This window comes from Trachurus trachurus (assembly GCF_905171665.1).
Source record: "Trachurus trachurus genome assembly, chromosome: 15".
NCBI lineage: Eukaryota > Metazoa > Chordata > Actinopteri > Carangiformes > Carangidae > Trachurus > Trachurus trachurus.
Window position 1 is genome coordinate 672,204 of NC_139906.1, and position 21,026 is coordinate 693,229.

Consider the following 21,026-nt stretch of genomic DNA (forward strand, 5'->3'; position numbering starts at 1 on the left):
ACTGGATCCTAGAGACTGGATCATAAAACTGGATCACAAAGACTGGATTACAAAACTGGATTACAAAACTGGATTACAAAACTGGATTACAAAACTGTATCATTAGACTGGACCCTAAGACTGGATCCCAGAGACTAGATCCCAAGGAACTGGATCTCTCTTATTGAACAGTTGTTTTCTCTGTGTGGATTATTTCTCTGCTCGTTTCTGTTTGGTCACATGATGCGTCTCAGTCCATGTGCAGATGTTCTGAGCTCCAGGTCTGATCACAATCACCATCAGATCCAGATCAAACATCTGTCTCCACCCGGTCGGCACCACAGGGTGAGGGAAACCGTCTGTCTCCACCCGGTCGGCACCACAGGGTGAGGGAAACCGTCTGTCTCCACCCGGTCGGCACCACAGGGTGAGGGAAACCGTCTGTCTCCACCCGGTCGGCACCACAGGGTGAGGGAAACCGTCTGTCTCCACCCGGTCGGCACCACGGGGTGAGGGAAACCGTCCGTCTCCACCCGGCCGGCACCACAGGGTGAGGGAAACAAACAGACAGATGTTTGAGGCTTAATGTTTACAGATCTCAGCGACCGCCGTCCTGCTCCCCTCAACTAGCCTGATGCTAAGCTAACAGCTAACTGTGGGCGGAGTCAGTGGAGAGGTCGCTTTATTTTGAAAATTGGTGAAAATTGGTGAAGATTTTCAAAATAAAGCGTCTGAGTCACGTTTTAAATGAAGTCTTGGGGGGGCGCAGCCTGAATCTGCTGCAGGTGGCTCACTAAAGAATGTCCAATAGGACGAATCTCCTTGTTGTTTACAACTACTTCCTGGTAGAAAACCAGCATGAGAACAATAGTGACGGAGGAGAGTTTCATTATATTTATCTAATTTTTCATGTCACTATATCACCGTTTAGACTAATCTGATGTTTGTAAAGTTTATAAAACCAATGATTGGACAAACATTACTATTTACGTGTGCACATTTTTGTAATTAGTCATGGTTATCATAGATTAGCCGGGCTAACGGTTAGCTACCTGTTTAATTTAATAACTCAGTGACTCAATAAACGCTCCATGAACAAATATTTTCTCCAGCGGATATCTGAGTTCCAACATGACTGAGCTAACTGGAGTAGTTTCATGTTGTGTCCGACAACGGGAGGGTTTTAACAGCTGACGTCCTGCTGTTAGCTTAGCTACTGTTAGCTTAGCTACCGCCATTAGCTTAGCTACCGTTATCTTAGCTACCGTTAGCTTAGCTACCGTTAGCTGTCCCTGTCAGCTGAGCCACTGATGCTTTCTAGACACTGTGATTCCCCCAAACTGAATAAATACAACACATAGCAACACAAAACACACACAGAAATAGTAATATTTCTTCAATCATTTCAGATTTGTCTAAACGGTGATAGGGCGTGAAAAATACGATATATAGCTAAACTCTGGTTCGTTACTATTGATCTCATTCACATTACAGCTGGTTTTCTACCAGGAAGTAGAATGTAAACAACAAGGAGATTCGGTCTATAACCTCGACTATCACTACGAGTGACGTGTCGTCCTGACCGACCAATCACAGACGTCTCCAGGTTAAAGCCGTGAACTAAAGACAAATTTAAAGGGACAACGAGGAGTTTTGTAAAAGTGAAGTGTTTTCACACTACATTTATGAGCCTCCGCACCGTGAAATTCTTTGACCGGTGCAAGACAGACTCATGTTTTCATTCATCAAGAATTAAAGTCAGAGGTTGGAAGACGATCACATACCGTCGTAGTTCCCACCATAAACGGAGATTCGGCGGCGTTATTCTCATGACTCGCCACGAAACCGAAAGTAAAGAAACGCTGGTCGGCTCACCCAGCATTTCCACCACCACTAATAATAACAAAATAACCATAGAGACAAAACCATAGATTTATCTAAAATGGACCATTAACAAGTGGTAACGGAGATTCATCCACATTAATATGAAACTTTTTTATTGTCGCGGAATTTTTCGTTCTGCTGATGGAGAAACTCCTTGTTGTCCCTTTAATGTGAAACTAAATTAAATTCACATTTGACTGAAGCTTTAACTCAAACCAGCTGAGCAGTGTCAGGATGAGGTTACTAGCCGTTCTGCGATTGGCCGGTCTGTGATTGGCTGCTCTGCAGTGTTGCCAACTCCCCAGAAAGCAAAGTCGCTATTGGCTGTCGTAAAAGTCGCTAAAAGTCGCTAAATGACGTCATTATCTCAGCGGGGGGGGGGGGGGGGGGGGGGGGGGTGCGCGGCTTTATGTCTGTGGCGTGGAGCAGAGCGTCTCTGAATGCAGCGGAGGCAGCTCCGTGACACTACTGTGTGTAGGCTGACTACCTGTGAGTGCCCGCGGCAGCGCCGCTGCTCGTTGAAAACAGCTGTGATAACGTGATTTCAGGTCCAGAAACGTTTGTAATATCACGGGAAAAAGTCGCTAGATTTGTCGCTAGTCGCTTTTGACAAAAAAAGTCACCAAGAGGGGTTGGAAAGTCGCCAGATTTAGCGACAAAGTCGCCAAGTTGGCAACACTGCTGCTCTGTGATTGGCCGCTCTGTGATTGGCTGCTCTGTGATTGGACCGCTCTGTGACTGGCTCTCAGGTCCGTGTGGGGAACAGGAAGTCGGTCCAGACTCGTTCTCGGCAGCTTCACATTGAACTCTGGGCTAAAGGGCTGAAACATCTCACCTGTAGTTGTTGTAGAGTCACACCTGCAGCTGTGATGTCATCGCCCGCAGCTGTGATGTCATCAGCCGCAGCTGTGATGTCATCCTCACCCGTTCACCGGCTGGTTGCGCCGACCGAGGCTAACGACCGTCTGATCGATCGGCTCATTGATTAATCAACTGATCATTGGTTAGCCTAGCTTAGCACAAACACTGGAAACGGGGGGAAACTGTAAGCTTAGCTCCATCCACACACACACACACACACACACACACACACACACACACACACACACACACACACACACACACACACACACACACACACACACACACACTTCCGGCCCAGCTGCAAAACAAGCAGAGCTGCTCTGTGATTGGTTGTTTTGTTTTTTTAATCCTCTGAACTTTAAGTGCTTGCTAATAAAAACTAAATGTTGTGTTTCCACGGAAACGTCTGTTTGTGTTGAAACTTCTTTTGAAAGATCAATAATTATGTTTCTGATAACGGTGTAAAAACAAAGATTAAAGGTACAGTACGTAGGAATTCCCCCATCTAGCGGTGCGGTTGCATATCTGAACGTATTCTTGATGTTGCATTCAGGTGAAATGGGGCAGACGTCAGACAGACAACAGACGCTGCATGTAACAGGATAAACAAGTGGTCTGACAACATGTTGTCATGGTGATGTGGTCTGACAACATGTTGTCATGGTGATGTGGTCTGACAACATGTTGTCATGGTGATGTGGTATCGTTTTAGTAACATGACATCCGGTTGGTTTGCCGACGGCCGTCTGCCTGACTGCACCTGAATGCAACACCAGTGCCTCCGTCCTTCCTCACACTACACAGTGGTGACGGTTTTAACAGGCCGTTTCCGTGGTTACCTACGGTCACGATGCAACATGGCCGCCTCGGTTCGGTGCGTCGCCCACTTATGTATTTGTAACGACTTGTAACAACTCATTCTAAGGAACCAGAAAGCTTTCATTTGTAGCAGCTGTGATTCACCTTCAGTCAAATACGCATTTATGAAAGACAGGTTTGATTTTTGATCATAAAAAGACAAATAAGTTACAGACTGGGACTTTAAATAATAAACGAGTGAAAATCAGTTGAATAATTTAAAAAAAATCTGGTAAATCTTGTTTAAAGTTTGTGGATCAGAAGATCAGTCTGATTCATCAACGTGTCTCCTTCAGCCGCTGCTCTTCCTGCTGCTGCAGCAGTGCATTGTGGGAACTGTAGTCCTCTTTGGAGGTTTTATTCATATTCATTATTAACCACTAATCCAGTTCATTCATCTCTGAAATAATCAATAATATCTCTGTGTCTTTATTCATGTTTTACTTTTTTTTTTTTTTTTTTTTTATACAAGACTCTTTTTTAAAATTTTAAACAAATGCATTTACAAACTAGTCAGGCAAATATTATATCTGTCCAAAATGTAACAAGAGCAGACATCATGTTTCAGAGATAAGAATTAAGAATAATATTAAATAAACAAAGATTAAGATAAGTGAGTAAAAAACAAAACAAACTCATATCAAATATAGAATATATATTTTTTATATATATATAAAAAAGTAAATAAATAAATTAAAACATACATTAAATCATCCAGGATTAAACAGTTGTTATGCTACATTAGTCAGATCATTTTTGAACATTGAGTAGAGGTCTTTGGCATGTTTGGTTTGGACTTAATACATTTTAGGGACTTAATATGGAGATGGAATTCATTTAAAAAGTATGTGAAGATGGAGGTTTTAGATATTTGGCTTTGTGAATAAAGAATTTGGCTAAAGGATTAGTAAGACATTTATCCTTAAATCCAACTGTTCGTCTTTTAATATAACACCATGTTATTCATGTTTTACTTCTGGATGAGGAAGGAACAGGAAGTGGAGGGGGGAGGATCGATGCCTCTGATTGGCTGAGTGTTGTCATGTGACCAGCTGACAGAAGGAGGAAGTGGAGCGCTGCTGCTCTAAGCTCCGCCCCCCTCAGAGGCTCAGGTACAGGAAGCCACAGGCAGCAGCTGCTCAGTGTGTGTGTGTGTGTGAGTGTGTGTGTGTGTGAGAGCTGCTCAACAGGAAGTAGAAGACGCAGACAGACAGACAGAGAGGATCATGGGAGTGAAGACGCTGCTGCTCGTCTCTCTGCTCACCGTCCTCGGTAAGAAACAAACACACACACACACACTTCCTGTTTCCTGTTTCCTTCACACACTGGGATGGGATTCGTCGTCACACCGTCTCCATGGAAACACCTGAGAACAACGAGCTGCTGCAACAACCTGTGATGTGATGTTACGGCGGCCATCTTTGTTACAACATCCTGTGTGTGTGTGTGTGTTTCCTCTCTAGAGCTCCGCCTCCTGGGCGCCGTGGTGAGCGGCGGCCGTCGTCATGGCGACCGCCTGATGCCCGGCTCTCCGTCGAACATCAGCAGGAACGACCGCGGCGTCCAGCAGCTCGCCCTCACCGCCGCACGCTCCTTCAACAGCCAATCAAACGACGCCTTCCTCTTCAGGCCGTCGGCCATTCACAGAGCTCAGAGACAGGTGACGCACACACACACACACACACACACACACACACACACACACACACACACACACACACACACACACACACACACACACACACACACACACACACACACACACACACACCTGAGCTCCCTCTGTCAGGGTGACATCATGTATGTGACGTCAGATTAAAGCAGAAGTAAGTGATATATTTGTGTTAATATAAGTCTTAAATAGTTGTATCTTCCGACAGCAATCACTTCTATAGAGTGTTTGGTCTGAAACACGGGTCTGTCAGTCACTCTGCTCTGCTCTGAGCCCAGGAGAAAACATTTATCGTATCCTACAGTTTTTATCCAATGAGGAGAGAGAACGGCATAAAGGGGCAGTCCTCTCTGTGTGTGCAGCCAAGGGATGCGCCTGAATGTGGTGACGTAGGGACGAGGACCAATAGATCCATGACGAGGGCGGGGGCTGCTAACTCCATCTGCTGACAGGAAGTTAGACAAAACCACCGGATCACTTACTGCTGCTTTAATTAATTGATACCCCTCCAGTCCCACCCTCCTCCTGCCCCCGGGGCAGCTGGGGCTCTAAAACAACGTTACTCCCTATTCTTACTTACGAGTCTATTTGACTTTTTCCTGTCTCTCATCTGTCTCTTCCCCCTTATCTCCACCTCCTTCTCATACATCCATCACATTCTCTCATTCCCTCTGCACTTTCTCTGCAATCTTACACAAGAAGTCATTCACACATGCACACTCTCACAAGAGAAAAATAAACCTTTACCTACCTTTTATTCTTTATTTTCACATTCTATTTGTATTTATTTCTTCATTATATACTGTACAGTATATATATACTTCTTTTTTCATTTTACTAATGAAATTTACTAATTTTATTACTATTATCATATGTATATATTTATATGTGTCTTGTTTTGTTCTTGTCTCCTCTCTGTTTGCCTATTTGAAGTCTTGTTTGTATGATGCTGTTATTTGTAACAGCATTTTTATTTGTTAGTCACCCACGTTGCAGCCCTGTAGTTTGTCTGTAGTATCTGTATGTCTTTACACTATATGGCACTATTAGTAAAAAAAAGAAGAAAAAAAAAGGATGACATCATGCATGTGACGTCACCATGGCAACGGGCTGTCTCTGTCTCCATGGTGCAGGTGGTCCGAGGCCTCAGGTACATCGTGGAGCTGCAGATCTCCAGAACCGTCTGTCACAAACGAGACCACGAAGACCTGGACCGGTGTGAGCTGCAGCCGCCGGGACCGCTGCAGCAGGTAACACACACACACACACACACACACTATCCACTACACACACACACACTGAACACACGGCCATGAGGCAAAACTGAAAGAAAAACTGTTGAAGGCTTGAAACTCCGTGTTTGAAAGCGTAGGCTACAAAAGATTTGAAACTTCTGAACTAAGTCTTTTTGAAGGTGTAAATAGTTTTAAAAGGCTGAAAAAAAAATTCCAATCTCTGAAAACATTATTTTATATTTGAATTTTCATTTCAAATCTCTGCAGCGTTTCTTTGTTTTTTTCTTTCACTTCTCTACAACTACAGCACTGTTTTTTTTACAGTGTTTCAACAACACACTTTCAGAGTTCAAAATTTGGCACAATTCTCCTACAGTATCATTTTGTTATCCCGTTTTGAAAGCTTGTAGATGGAGATCTGAAAACTTGTGTGAATATATTTAGAAAAAAGTGTCGAGGTGTTGAAACCTGAGTTTTGAAAGGGCCAATCTCTGATTTGAAAAATGGCGTAAATAGTGTTTTGGCCGGCTGGAAAAAATGTTCAATTATCTGAAAATATTATTTTGTATTTGTAAATTCATTCCAAATCTTTGTCTTTTTTTTTTGTCTGCCTGGTGACAGAGTCTTAGCTCCATACAGGTCTGTTTCCATAGGGAGGAGTTGTTGTTAGTGACTGAGCTGTAACTCTGGTGAAGTCTCTGTAGCAGAAGGAACTGTTGTCTGGTGTTTCACAGGGACGTGTTACTGTGTGACACCAGCTGAGTTGAACGACTGGACCTCACACAACTAAGTTTTATTAAAATAACCCGGTTGGTGGAAACGACTCAGACCAGTTTCCATCACACTTTGATATCGACACATCTGACAAACCTCCTGATGACAGTGTAAAGATGTTTTAGTGATATCTGAGAGGTTTTTAGAAACATATTCGTTTCCATTAGCAGCTTTTAATATAATGATATTTAGGTTTTACTCATTTCCAGGTGTGATGGAAACACAAACACACCTCATGTTTCTATTTCCTGGTGTCAGTGCGTCTGGTTTTTTCTCACTAGTTTCTGTTTTCATATAAAATTCATTTATTTGCAGATCGTTATAAATCCACTATGCACACTATCCACACCCAGTTTCATGTTACTGCCTCCTGGTAGATAGATAGATAGATAGAAACACCATACACACCCTGGTTTATAATGGTTATGGAGTTATGATGTGACCTAATACCCCTTCATCATACAAAAACAACAAATGACGAATAGAAGACTTTTATTGTGAAAGGTTGTGTGTGTGTGTTCCAGTAGAAGACTTTTATTGTGAAAGGTTTTGTGTGTGTGTTCCAGTAGAAGACTTTTATTGTGAAAGGTTTTGTGTGTGTGTTCCAGTAGAAGACTTTTATTGTGAAAGGTTGTGTGTGTGTGTGTGTGTGTGTGTGTGTGTGTGTGTGTGCGTGTGTGTGTGTGTGTGTGTGTGTGTGTGTGTGTGTTCCAGTAGAAGACTTTTATTGTGAAAGGTTGTGTGTGCGTGTGTGCGTGTGTGTGTGTGTGTGTGTGTGTTCCAGTAAAAGACTTTTATTATGAAAGGTCGTGTGTGTTTGTGTTTCCAGTCGTTCCAGTGTCACCTGGAGGCCTGGGTGGTTCCCTGGAGAAACCAGACCACGATCCAGAAGTTCACCTGCTGATCCACATCCACATCCAGATCTCTGATTCTGATCATCAAACTGATAAACCCCGATGCGGTTCAGACTGGAGCTGTGGTGCGTTCGAGGCCCCTGCTGGTCAGAGGACAGAACAACAGTTGGACCGGATTCTCTCAAGTCACTGGTTCTTCCAGATGTTTCATGTAAAACTGAATTATTAGAGGATTTATGATGAAAATATATCAGATCAATAAAATACAATCACTTCATTTGGTTGATTTTCTGTTTTTGTTTTTAATTAAAACTCTGTGAACTGTCTGAAATATTTAACTTTATGTGATTTAAAGGGACAACGAGGAGTTTTGTAAAAGTGAAGTGTTTTCACTACATTTATGAGCCTCCGCACCGTGAAATTCTTTGACCGGTGCAAGACAGACTCATGTTTTCATTCATCAAGAATTAAAGTCAGAGGTTGGAAGACGATCACATACCGTCGTAGTTCCCACCATAAACGGAGATTCGGCGGCGTTATTCTCATGACTCGCCACGAAACCGAAAGTAAAGAAACGCTGGTCGGCTCGCCCAGCATTTCCACCACCACTAATAATAACAAAATAACCATAGAGACAAAACCATAGATTTATCTAAAATGGACCATTAACAAGTGGTAACGGAGATTCATCCACATTAATATGAGACTCTTTTATAACCAAATAGAAACTCCTGGTTGTCCCTTTAATAATATAATTAATGATAATATTTCTCAGATGCATTACAACTCATGTTTATTAATTATTAATTAGCTAAATCGATTAATCTAAATGATATTGATCATTAAACATCCGGTTAAACACCGGTTCATGTGAGGTTTGAGTTTCATCATCAGAGAATAAAAACACAGTAACGAGTTTGTTCAAACGGATTCGACTCAGTTTTTATTAAACGACTCTGAAGCTGTTTCCACGGTAACAATCACGTCTCCATTAAAAGCAGGAGAGAAACCAGAAACACATAAAACTAACGAGGTCACAGAGTTCATCAGTCAGAGCTCGTTGTTCTACTTCCTGTTTGCTAAGCCCCGCCCCCCGGTCAGATGACGGACAGATCAGTGCTTCGATTCTTTCCTGTTTTTATTTTTCATTTTTATTTTCTTGTTCCTTCAGATTCAGGTGTTTGAGGGGGCGGAGCCTAAAGCTGCAGGTGGAGAAACTGGACCAATGATCAATGATCAATGACTCTGAACCAGACCAGATGCTAACGATGCTAACGATGCTAATTAACACAAAGTGAAGCGTAAAGACAGATGTCCATGTGTAGTGTGATTATAAAGCAGCTTTAGTTTTATATTAATACTGTGAAAGTATCAAAGCCTCAGTCCACAGAGAAATGCACACAGCCTGTATTCAGAAACTGTGCCTTTAAAGGGACAGTTCAACATTTAGTCAGATCCTCCTCTCAACATAACCCCCAGCAGTAGGTTCATCACCTTTAATTATCGCTGCATGTTGTTTTGAAATAACATTACGACACACGAAGCAAATACTCTGAACTACTTTCTCTTCTGAAATCCCTCCGCCCAGCAGCAGCCGTGTCTGGAATGTAGTTCCGGCTGTATTTCCCTCTAAAACAACTCTGTGTGGTAACGTTGTGTTATTATCTCATAGTGTGGTGAATGTGCAGCTCACAACTTGTCCACCAGAGTGTTGTGGAGTTGTTGGATTGTGTATTTGATGAGTTTGATGAGGGAAACCAAGAAATCTCATAATGAGCCTCCGTAGCGTAGCTCTGAGCAGCTCACGGCTCTGCTCCGCCGTTCTAAAAACAACATGCACCGACAATTAAAGGTAACGAACCTACTGCTATGACTATAGGGATTATGGAGAGAGGAGGGTCAGACTAAATGTTGAACTGTCCCTTTAAAAACCAGCCATCAAGACTTCCTGTCACTTAGTGATGTCACAACTAAGCCCCGCCCCCCACCACCACCTGGACAACCCCATCCAACACTTTGTGTGTTTCACCTGAACACAGAAACACACCGGATGCTAATTCAGCTAAAACAGAAACCTCAACCTGACGATCAATAACGATCAATAACGATCAATAATCAAACACAAACTTATTTTTCTCCAAAGTCAGAAAAAAAAACACTCACAAACGGACGAAAGGATAAACTGAATCAGCAGCCGTCCAATCAGAGCAGAGCTCGGCAGCAACACCTCAGCAATTAGTTCAATTAATAAATAAATAATCAATAAGTGGCGGTTGTGTGACGTCACGTTTCCGTGGCAACAAAGAGCCTCGACGTTTGTTCGTAATCTGTAAACAAAGAATCAATAATAATCAGTCCGTCCCCCTGGAGACGACCAGCGATCGGTCGGTCGGTGGGTCGGTTGCCGTGACGACATGCCCCGCCCCCTCGGCTGCGTCCTGGTCTCAGGCTCCGCCCCCTTCGGGCTCAAACGTCTTTTGGGTTGTTTCTCTCCGTTCTCCTCCTCTACACCTGTCTTACACCTTGCTGAGGTCCAGCTTGGCCACGTACGGCGAGCGGAAGGAGCCCAGGTACAAGCTGCCGTCGTGCTCGTGCACCTCGCTGACGTACGCCGCCACCGCGCCGCTCGGGTCGTGGAAGCTCCGCGTGCACACGCCGCCGTCGTGCAGCTCCACCACCAGGCTGTAGCGAGGGACGAACTTCATCAGCACCTCCTGGCTGAAGAGCTGAGGAGGAGAGGGGGGGGGGGGGAGAGGAGGGGGAGGGGGAGGGGCAAAGGATAAAGTTATGCAGTAGACCACAACAGCAACTAAACGTGGATAAACTTAACAAGGATGTCTACATCTGTTCTAAGTTAAGTCAACAACGTATTTGAGGCAACATATTGTCAGAGATGTTTAGATGTTAGCCAGCATCACAACTAAGCATAAAGTCCGCTAGCTTAATGCTAACGTATAATGCAAAACTCCATAGACAGGCTAACAGAAGTTAGCCCGTCGCTACCGACAGCCATAGCAGTAAAGCTAAGTGAAGTTTTGGTGACTTGGAGATGATATTTAATCTTTCTGTCTCCAAAAATCATCAACTGCCTCCTGTGAAATGTCTCTACTGTGACAGCTGTTGCCATAGCAACTGTCACCGAATGTTGACTGTTTGTCCCAGTGAGTGGAGGGGGCGGGGCTTAGCCAGAGGTCAATTGTTTCTGTCTTGTCCCTATGAAGTTTGAGGCTAGGTTTACTATTCTCTGCAGCTGCTTCTTCCTTTAATGTTTAGATTACCATAGCTACCACATTGCCATGTTAAAAGTTAAGATGCCCTCTGTCAGGTTCAAACTGTTTCCATAATGTGCTGCTCACTCTGAAGGAGTTGAGCTGGCGCAGTAGATGGAGACGTTGGTTACAGGTTTTAAAAATATAGTCGTGTTTTCACTGAAGTTTAGGTTACAATTAAAGCAGATATCAGCTTCACGGCCGTTTCGGCTAATGCTGCGTTCAAGGCAGGCTTTTGAAACCGTAAGTTACAGCTTCAAGTCACAACTACGACTTGGTAGCGTTCCAGGTAACCCGTAGCTCGTGTTTTTACCATCCTGTTGTCTGTGAAAGTTCCCTATAACGGCCACTCGTAACTTCCGACCCGTGAACTCGTACCAGATCGAACTGGTATGACTTCACAGGAAGGAAAAACACAAAGTACGAGTTTCTTTGAACGCACCATGAGTTAGCAGCCCCCGCCCTTGTCAGGCATCAATTGGTCCTCGTGCTACGTCACCACATTCACGCGCATCCCTTGGCTGCACACACAGCCCTTCATGCCGTTCTCTCTCCTCATTGGATAACACTTGTATCCCACAAGGAAAATTTTCTCCTCGGGTTACAGCAGAGCAGAGTGACGGAGAGACTCGTGTTTAGGCTGAAATACTTCATGTAAGTGATTGCTGACGGAAAATAGGACTATTTAGGACTTATATTAACAAAAACATTCCACTGATATCTGCTTTAATATATGTAGCTAGATAGGAGAGGAGGGGGTTAGTTAGTCAGGTCAGATCAGTATTTGTCTGCAGCCAATCAGAGCAGAGAGCAGGGTGAGGGGGCGTGGCCTGCAGCCAATCAGAGAGCAGTGTGAGGGGGCGTGTCCAAAGGGGGCGTGGCCTCTGTCTCACCTTGAAGATGAGCTTCTTGATCCAGGGTCTCTGCGACAGGAAGTCCAGCATGGAGAAGCCCGGGTTGGGCCGCACCGCCGCCATGGCAACCCAGTAGCCGCCGGTGGAGCTGGGCCGGATGTTGTCAGGGAAACCGGGCAGGTTGTCCACAAAGGTGTCCATCCCACCTTTATTCAGACCCGCAACATGGACCCTGAACGCACCACGACATCAACAAACTGTGGGTTATTTTATTAATTTATTAATGTTCAAACTGCAGCTACAGATGAGAAATACAAGAGTTTAATGTAAAGTTATTATATTATATTAATTAAATTACATTACGTTACATTATATTATATTATACTATATTACATTATATCATATATTATATTACATTACATTATATTATATTATATTATGCTATATTATATCATATTATATTACATACATTACATTTTATTATATTACGCTATATTACATTACATTACGTTATATTATATCATATTACATTATTTTACGTTATATTACACTACATTACATTATATTATGTTACATTACATTACACTATGTTTACATAATTACATAATTATTACATTATGTTATGTTATATTATATTATGTATCATATTATATTACCGGTACATTATTTTACATTATATTATATCATATTATGTTATATTATATTACATTACGTTATTTTATATAACATTATATTATATTACATTATTTTATGTTTTATTACACTACATTATATTACATTATATAACATTATATTATACAGATGTAGTTTGACTTGTTTCCTGTTTAGCAGGAAGGATGAAAATAACCCAACACCTCCCACTACAACCACTGACCCGACACACACACACACACACACACACACACACACACACACACACACACTCTCTCTCTCTCTCTCTTCATGCGGGTAAAACGAGGCCAGCTGGTTTCCGTGGCAACAGAGAGAAAGAGAGAGAGAAGCCTCCTCCATCACAGAGACAGTTATTTAACAGTCGTCACGGAGATCATCTGTTCTGTAACTCTGTAACTAAATCAATATTAGTTTGTTTCTGTCCAGTTCATCTTTTTAGTTCCTAGAGGTGAGACGGGGGGGGGGGGGGGGGGCTTGGTTACCGGCGGATACGGGCCATCGTCGTCTCGGCAACCAGCACCGACTCCTCATCTGGCAGCAGCTGGATGCCGTTGGGGAAGCGCAGGTTCTCCATCACCACCGTCAACTCACGGGTCTCCAGGTCCAACTCCAACACCCTGACACACACACACACACACACACACACACACACACACCACACACCACACACACACACACACACACACACACACACACACACACACACACACACACACACACACACACACACACACACACACACACACACACACACACACACACACACACACACACACACACACACCTGGGTCACTCAGAGGCTTTTATTGTGAAACTCCTGGCTGCAGGAAGTCGATTGTTGAAATGAATCTTTAAAATTCATAAAGTTCATTTAATAAAAGCTTTAAATATTAACCCTCCTGGAAGGAAGGAAGGAAGGAAGGAAGGAAGGAAGGAAGGGAAAAGGATTGTGGAAAGAAGGAAGGGAAAAAGGAAGTAAAGAAAGATGGAGGGAGAGAACAGATTCATTCAAGGAAGGAAGAAGGGAGGAAAGAAAGATGGAGGTATAGGGAACAGATCAGGTCACTTGGATCAAAAGAGGAAGGAAGAAGAAGTAAGGATGAAGGGAAGGAAGGAAGGGAAAAAGGATTGTGGAGAGAAGGAAGGGAGAAAGGAAGGAAAGAAGGAATAGAAGGTTATGTTATGTTATGTTAAACATCATCTCAGTGTCTACAGTGAATATTCTTGTCTTATTGTGAAAGGTTTCAGCAGGAAGTGGTACCGTCCGTCGGCCGTGGCCTCCATGATGAGCTGCAGGTAGTCTCATAGATGTATATATATAGATATAGATATAGACCATAGATATAGACGTATCTATATATCTATGGTCTTACCGTAGATGTATTATATTAACGGTCTTACCGTAGATGTATTATATTAACGGTCTTACCGTAGATGTATTATATTAACGGTCTTACCGTAGATGTATATATATTAACGGTCTTACCGTAGATGTATTATATTAACGGTCTTACCGTAGATGTATATATATTAACGGTCTTACCGTAGATGTATTATATTAACGGTCTTACCGGCCATCGGCTGTAGCCTCCATGATGAGCTTCATGTAGTCTCTGCGCTGCCACCTGCTGCTGGAGTCGGTGAAGTACAGCTTCCTCCCGTCCTGAGTCACCGCCACGTCGTTGATGAAGGACAGCGGCCGGCCGCCAACCAGCTGCCCCCCCGACACCAGCCGCGTCGCCTCGCCTAAAGCAACCAGGGATCGGGCTCGTTACTCAAAAAAGTAATAGATTACATATTACATATTACTCTCAAAGATAGGAATGCCTTACATTACTTTATTACTCCCTAGAAAAAGTAACTAGTTATATTACTCGTTTTAATATGTTTTCATGTGAGAAAGTAACTGTTTAGATCCCAAATCTACGGCCAGTTGATCCAAACGACGGCTGTTTAGAAGTTTGCTCCGATGTTTTTCAGAGAAGTGAAGCTCTGCAGCGACCGGCTCGTCACAGAGGCAGCAGCCGGTCTGCAGAGCTGCTCGGCCGGCCAACCTCCGTCCTCATCCCGGGGGAGAAAACCATCGCTAATTAACTTACCCGCAGGTTTTTAGAGGTTTACCACCGACTGGTTAAATTATTTCTAGGAGATAAATGTTGGTCTCAGTGATGAAATCTAACAGCTGTATCAGTAGCATTAGTTAGTCTGAATGTAAAGTGAAGCTTCCTGTGTGTATTGGACAGAAGAGCAGCGCTGCCTCGGGGCTCTGGAGCCTACGGACACAAACCACCACATTTACATCAAGAAATACATGTTTTACAATGAACCGACCAGTTTTATTTTACTAAGCTACTGTATATAACATGGTTACAGTTTCCTGCTGCTTTCCTGCTCGTCCTAAGTGACTCGCCCACTGATGATGTCACAGTTCGCGAGGAAAAACAAACTATTTTTTGGTTCCGCTGCAAACCGACTTTTCAGATTCCGAACCAATCATTTTTTTAGTCTGAACGCGCCGGCCGGTTCAAAGTTGCGTTCGGGAACCAGAACCGTGCCGGAGCGCCGCCAGTGTGAAACCCATAGATATATATAAAAAGACTAGATGACTCATCCGCCGCTGCTGCCCAATGACAAAGCATAGCCAGTACGGCGGCCATCTTGGTAAGGTCAACTCTCTCCCTCAGAGCATTAAGCCTCTGCTGCATGTTCTGCTATAATGACCAGAACTTGCTCAGTTATTGTCCGATTTCAAAACGGTTTGATTTTTTATGAACGTCTATGCAGTTATGATGCAGCTACTTAAAATCACGGATCAGTTTAATCATGTACTTTTTTTTGTAAAAGTAATATTATAGTGACATTATGCAAATAGTTAAAGTGATAGCTACATACTGATTTATTTTTCACAGAGTTATGAATCGTTTTTTTAGTGCAGATGACTGGATCACCATCTACTGCACTGTAACTGCAGCCAGAGTCAGAGACAGTTGCCCGTTCCAATATGGCCGACTGTGAGCTACGCCAGCGTGTAGTCCGATCTACCCCCTTGGTGAAACCGCTCTCTGACTCAGCTGTGACTGTGTTCACCTGATCTCACCGGCCAATCACAGCGCTCCTTTCCTCTCTGACTCACCTGTGGTGGGGTTGACCTCGAACAGGCCCAGGTAGGCGTCGGCCACGAACAGAGTCCCGTTGGGTCCGACTCGGATCCCCAGAGGTCGGCCGCAGCTCGACTCCTCCTCCTTAGAACCTGAACCAGAACCAGATATTTATATTTATTATAATTATTTATAATCAAACTTCAAAAAAGAGTAATTAGAATAATAAACCATGAGCGCTATTGTGAACCTACCAACCCACTATTTATAAGATCTAATGCATTAAAATGTTCATATATTGTGTTCTTAAAGACAATGGAAATCATTTTTCGAGTAAAGAACAACAGCCTTCCAGTTTGTATCCTTCAGTTATTTAAATTAAGAAAAGGATACTATAATTTAAGAGGGTTATTGATTTTTGAAATGTGTAAAGTTAGTGAGAACTGACATAAAATACAATTGTGTTTCAGTCTTAGGAGTTAAAATGTGGAATAAGCTCAGTGATGAGTTGAAGACATGTAGTTCTTTGTTGTGTTTTAAGAAAGCCTTGAAATGTAAAATAATGAAAAATTATAAAATACAGTAATGATTACTTTCATCTTATAACTTTGGACTGCTGACATTCTAGGTAATTTAATTTCATAGAGTGTAAAGGAGGAGAGGCAGATATAAGCCTTTCCCTTTCCCTTTTCAGTCACTGTATGATATTTTCTTTTTTGTGTGTGTATGGGTGTAATTGTGTATAATATGTGCGAGCTAAATTGTTCACAGAAATGGTTGATTTAGATATTGGTGTTGTATGACTGAAATAAACTAATTTCATTCATTCATTCATATTATTTTCTTCTACAAACGTCTCATTTATTTTGATGTTTTTCTGGCACCAACAGGATGCAGTACGTCTTTTATTTTGAAGGGCTGAGGCTCTGTTGGTTCCAGGAAGTGGAGGCCCCGCCACAATAAGGTCATTTCAACCGTCAGTGAGATTTACTGGAAGCTTCAAACAAACTTCCTCATCACGACCCCCCCCCCCCCCCCCCCCCCCGACACAGCTACGGTTTCCTGTTTCACAATAAAAGCCCTCTAACCTGCAGTTGTGTTAGTTTCCTGTTTCACAATAAAAGCCCTCTAACCTGCAGTTGTGTTAGTTTCCTGTTTCCTCAGAGTCGTCGCTCGTTGTGAAAGTTTCCAACTGAAGTTTAATGTTCAAAACCTCCAACTCCATTAATCATTAAATCAAAACAAACTGAACCTTGAACTAAAGCAAAGTCCAGATGCAGCCTACCAAAATAAAAGCTCTGAAACACACATGACTTCAAAATAAAGTCCAGTTGAAACGGAGGTTAAAGGTCGTTGTTGTAGTGGACGTTTGATTTTCTCACCACAGGGAAGTTTCCCGAGTCTCGTCACCGTGTGAATCCTGCGACCGACCAACTTCACGATTTTCCCGTCGGCTGTTCCAGAGAAGAAAACATCTGGAGGCAGAGGAGGAGAAACATCTGTCAGCTTCATCTTCATCTTCATCTTCATCACTGAACGTCAGGAAACTTCATGACTGATGCAGCTGATCAATGATGCAGTTATTGATCTGAATCGATCTGTTTCTGCTTGATTTTTTGTCTGAATGTTTAGTTTTTACCTTTTGTTCCCGTTTCCTCAAGAAGTCACTTTATTTGTTCGTTATTATCTAATTTGTGAATTAATTCTTTGTAACAAGGGGTAGACAATATAAGTTTGCTTCTTTCTGCCCCCGTTCATTCAAGAGTTACAGTATTGTCAATGTCTATTTTATTTTTTTGTTTTTATGCTCGATAAATGAATGAAATAAATAAATAAACTAAACTAAACTAAACTAAACTAAACTAAAACTATTTATACAAATTAAAATTAGACAGGAAATAAAATCTAAATAATAAAAACTGAAGGTCAATGGTCCGAAGGCGGAGCCCTGAGGAACTCCTCCTCCAGTTTATAACATTTAAAATGTTCCAGTAAAAACCATTAGAACAGTGTTTTTCAGCCTTGGGGTCGTCTGAAATGTCTTGTAATTGATTAAAAAAAAAAGACTGATAAAAATATTTTTTTAACCAAATAGGCCTACTATTCTTTTTTAAATTATGATTAAAAACACCACAGACAATCTTAAATAACTGTATCTATACTTTCACTTTCTCAAATATAAATCGAGTTCAAATGAAATGCAGCTATAGAATCTGAGCTGGAGCATCTTGATTGATGCCAGAAATTGACCTCTGGCTAAGCCCCGCCCCCTCCACTCACTCGGACAAACAGTCAACATTCGGTGACAGTTGCTATGGCAACAGCTGTCACAGTAGAGACATTTCACAGGAGAGACAGAAAGATTAAATATCATCTGGAAGTCACCAAAACTTCACTTAACTTTACTGCTATGGCTGCCGGTTGCCGCGAAACGCCGATAGCGACGGGCTAACTTCTGTTAGCCTGTCTATGGAGTTTTACATTATACGTTAGCATTAAGCTAGTGGACTTTATGCTTAGTTGTGATACTGGCTAACATCTAAACATCTCTGACAATATGTTGCCTCAAATACGTTGTTGACTTAACTTAGAACAGATGTAGACATCCTTGTTAAGTTTATCCAGGTTTAGTTGGTGTTGTGGTCTACTGCATAACTTTATCCAGAGCAGACACTTCTCTCGGTTGAGATGTGGTTTAGGAAAAGGTAAAAAAAATCCCCCCCGTGGCCTCTCAGGATACCTAGTGTCAGAGTTGCATGTACCCCATGCACACCGTTTGACCATTTTAAACTTAAAATGTCAAGAAAAAACATATAAAAACCAATGAAAACTGACTAACTGCAATGCATTTCAATGGACGTGGAAGCAGAGAATGTCCTAGTGTATGGGCTAGCTATGCACACTGTGATTGGCTCATCGTGTTTGGGGGCGTGGCTTAGCCAGAGGTCAATTTGTGATGTCACGATGAGGTCACGAGCCTCTGCATTAGAACCAGGTTTGTCTGTCTGTCTGTCGTTGCCGTGGCAACACAGTTACTGACAGACTGACCTCCGATGTTGGTGATGGACTCGGGTCCTAGAATCTGGTCCTCGAAGAGTCTCTGAGCTTCTCTGAGCTTCAGGTTCGGTTCCCAGCAGCCGCGCATCACGGGGGGCTCCTTCAGACTGGGGGGGGGGGGGGGGGGGGGGGGGGGGGAGACGGGTCAGGTCAGAGCAGCTCGTTATGACGTCATAGCAACCTGTCATCAACGTGTCACAGCTTCAGACTCACCTGAAGACTTCTGGATGGATGGGAGAGTCGAGGATGAAGATGATGAAGAGGAGCGGGAGGAGCAGGAAGCCGCCCAGAGAGATGAGCGTCACCTGGAAAACCTTCCCACTGTAGGTGCTACTGTTAAAACAACAAGCAAGCAAATGATTATGTACATTCACTGAGCCAATATTATGAAAATAAAATATATATTTTTCGCTGGAAATGTTATCAAAAGGCATTTTTATGCAGAAAAAACCTCAAAATATTGATTTTTCCACTAAAAATTATAGAAATATCTGCTATGTTTTTTCAAACGTCAAACAGCAGCAACAAACACGTCGTTACTGAACTAAATATGGGCGATTCCACCAAAAGAACGCCATTTCTGTCCCCAGCATATTAAATGTAGGCCTATAAAAACATGTAATAATATAATATAAATTACATTTTATTAATAAACAAAGCACCATACACACGAATCACTGTAGAAATTAAAGATATATAATTTTTAATTACTATAAAAAGGCTTTCAAAACACCTTTGTTGCCTTACCACAATGCATAATGACTAAAATAAACAAGCAAGCGAATGATTATTTACATTCACTGAGCAAATATTATGAAAATAAAATATATATTTTTCGCTAGAAATGTAATCAAAAGACATTTTTATGCAGAAACTAGGCTACCTCAACATTTTTATTTCCACTAAAAATTATAGAAATATCTTATATGTTTTTTGTTCTCACGGCCGGAAACTTGAGAGTCACGTGACTTGGACGCAAAAAAATAGTCTGAAAAAAATGTAACAGTTATACAACTGTTACTGCAAACCCTCTATGTTTTTACACTTTAGACCAAAGTAGCCAAGGTTCGTTTTATAGAAAACCATGAGACTGAGACTGAGGTGGGTCAGTTTGCAGAACTGAATCATTAGTAGTTTTTGGGACGTTTTGGATTCATTAACAGTGAATGTTTGTGTTCCCGGTGGGGGCTGGGGGGCCTCACAGTTCCCTCTAGCCCAGGGGCCTCAGAGAGTCTAGAAACGCCCCTGTCAGGAACCAATCACCCTCTGATCGATCACTACGTCACTGCTGATCAATAACCTGACGTCATCACCTGCACCTGCGCACTTTCTCACCATCAGTGCACGGTCACTGACGTTACACATCTATTACACTATTCACACACAGAAGAACCTGATCAATGATCGATAGTTGGGCTGCATCGGTCCCGGGACATTAACGGATCACCTGGTCCCGGTCCCGGTCTCGGACCTGGTTCTGGTTCTGGTCCTTACCCGGACCCCTTGTAGCGGTGCTCGGGCAGCTCGTCCGTGATGACCTGCGGTCTGTGCAGCCGCCGCAGCCGCAGCCCCTCCGTCTCGTTCATGCTGCTGGACGAGGACGTGGATTCGGATCAGTTCGGTTCGGCTCGGCTCGGTTCGGTGGTGGACCTGCAGCAGCTGGACCTGCAGCTGGACAGGAGCAGCGAGCAGCTTCAACCGGGTAAACAGGAGCAGGAACCCGGTCCGTGAACCGAGCATCCGACCGAGGATGTTTACATCAACCCACACTTCCGCTGCCCTTCAAAATAAAAGTCCCACCACCACAAACCATAGAGCCACAAACTGTCATCACTTTCTCTTCAGCAATTAAAATAAATAAAATAAACAATTAGAAATACAATGATAATATATTAACAATAACTCATTATTATCATTATATAAACTAAAATTGAGATAAAAACATACTTTAAAAAA

At 42.7% G+C, this 21,026-nt stretch overlaps 2 protein-coding genes across 3 annotated transcripts; one reads left to right on the forward strand and one right to left on the reverse strand.

The window, feature by feature from the left end:
* The first annotated feature begins 4,751 nt into the window (after positions 1 to 4,751).
* On the forward strand, positions 4,752 to 8,332 carry cst7 (cystatin f). The gene is made up of 4 exons (XM_083987672.1): positions 4,752 to 4,857; positions 5,049 to 5,245; positions 6,391 to 6,507; positions 8,096 to 8,332. Exons 1-4 carry the CDS (start codon positions 4,812 to 4,814, stop codon positions 8,168 to 8,170), a joined length of 435 nt encoding a protein of 144 aa, XP_083843798.1. The 5' UTR covers positions 4,752 to 4,811; the 3' UTR covers positions 8,171 to 8,332.
* Positions 8,333 to 9,046: 714 nt separating this feature from the next.
* Positions 9,047 to 20,822, reverse strand: apmap (adipocyte plasma membrane associated protein). 2 transcript variants are annotated; one of them, XM_083987768.1, is made up of 10 exons: positions 20,565 to 20,822; positions 19,284 to 19,403; positions 19,062 to 19,177; positions 17,396 to 17,488; positions 16,049 to 16,165; positions 14,504 to 14,661; positions 14,177 to 14,193; positions 13,398 to 13,532; positions 12,283 to 12,475; positions 9,047 to 10,846 (listed from the first exon to the last, which is right to left on the reverse strand). In XM_083987768.1, exons 1-10 carry the CDS (start codon positions 20,654 to 20,656, stop codon positions 10,637 to 10,639), a joined length of 1,251 nt encoding a protein of 416 aa, XP_083843894.1. In that variant the 5' UTR covers positions 20,657 to 20,822; the 3' UTR covers positions 9,047 to 10,636. The 2 variants fall into 2 exon arrangements, with proteins under 2 accessions (XP_083843894.1, XP_083843893.1); XM_083987767.1 differs by lacking the exon at positions 14,177 to 14,193 and having other exon boundaries at positions 14,487 to 14,661.
* Between the last annotated feature and the right edge of the window lie 204 nt (positions 20,823 to 21,026).

Excerpts from the sequence above, each read along its gene's own strand:
- cst7 (XM_083987672.1), top strand. The coding sequence starts at position 4,812 with ATGGGAGTGAAGACGCTGCTGCTCGTCTCTCTGCTCACCGTCCTCG. Across the intron at positions 4,858-5,048 it reads CTCTCTGCTCACCGTCCTCG|AGCTCCGCCTCCTGGGCGCC; the intron begins GTAAGAAACAAA and ends TTTCCTCTCTAG. Across the intron at positions 5,246-6,390 it reads TTCACAGAGCTCAGAGACAG|GTGGTCCGAGGCCTCAGGTA; the intron begins GTGACGCACACA and ends TCCATGGTGCAG.
- apmap (XM_083987768.1), bottom strand. The coding sequence starts at position 20,656 with ATGAACGAGACGGAGGGGCTGCGGCTGCGGCGGCTGCACAGACCGCAG. Across the intron at positions 16,166-17,395 it reads ACTCGGGAAACTTCCCTGTG|GTTCTAAGGAGGAGGAGTCG; the intron begins GTGAGAAAATCA and ends GTTCTGGTTCAG. Across the intron at positions 10,847-12,282 it reads TCAAGAAGCTCATCTTCAAG|CTCTTCAGCCAGGAGGTGCT; the intron begins GTGAGACAGAGG and ends TCTCCTCCTCAG.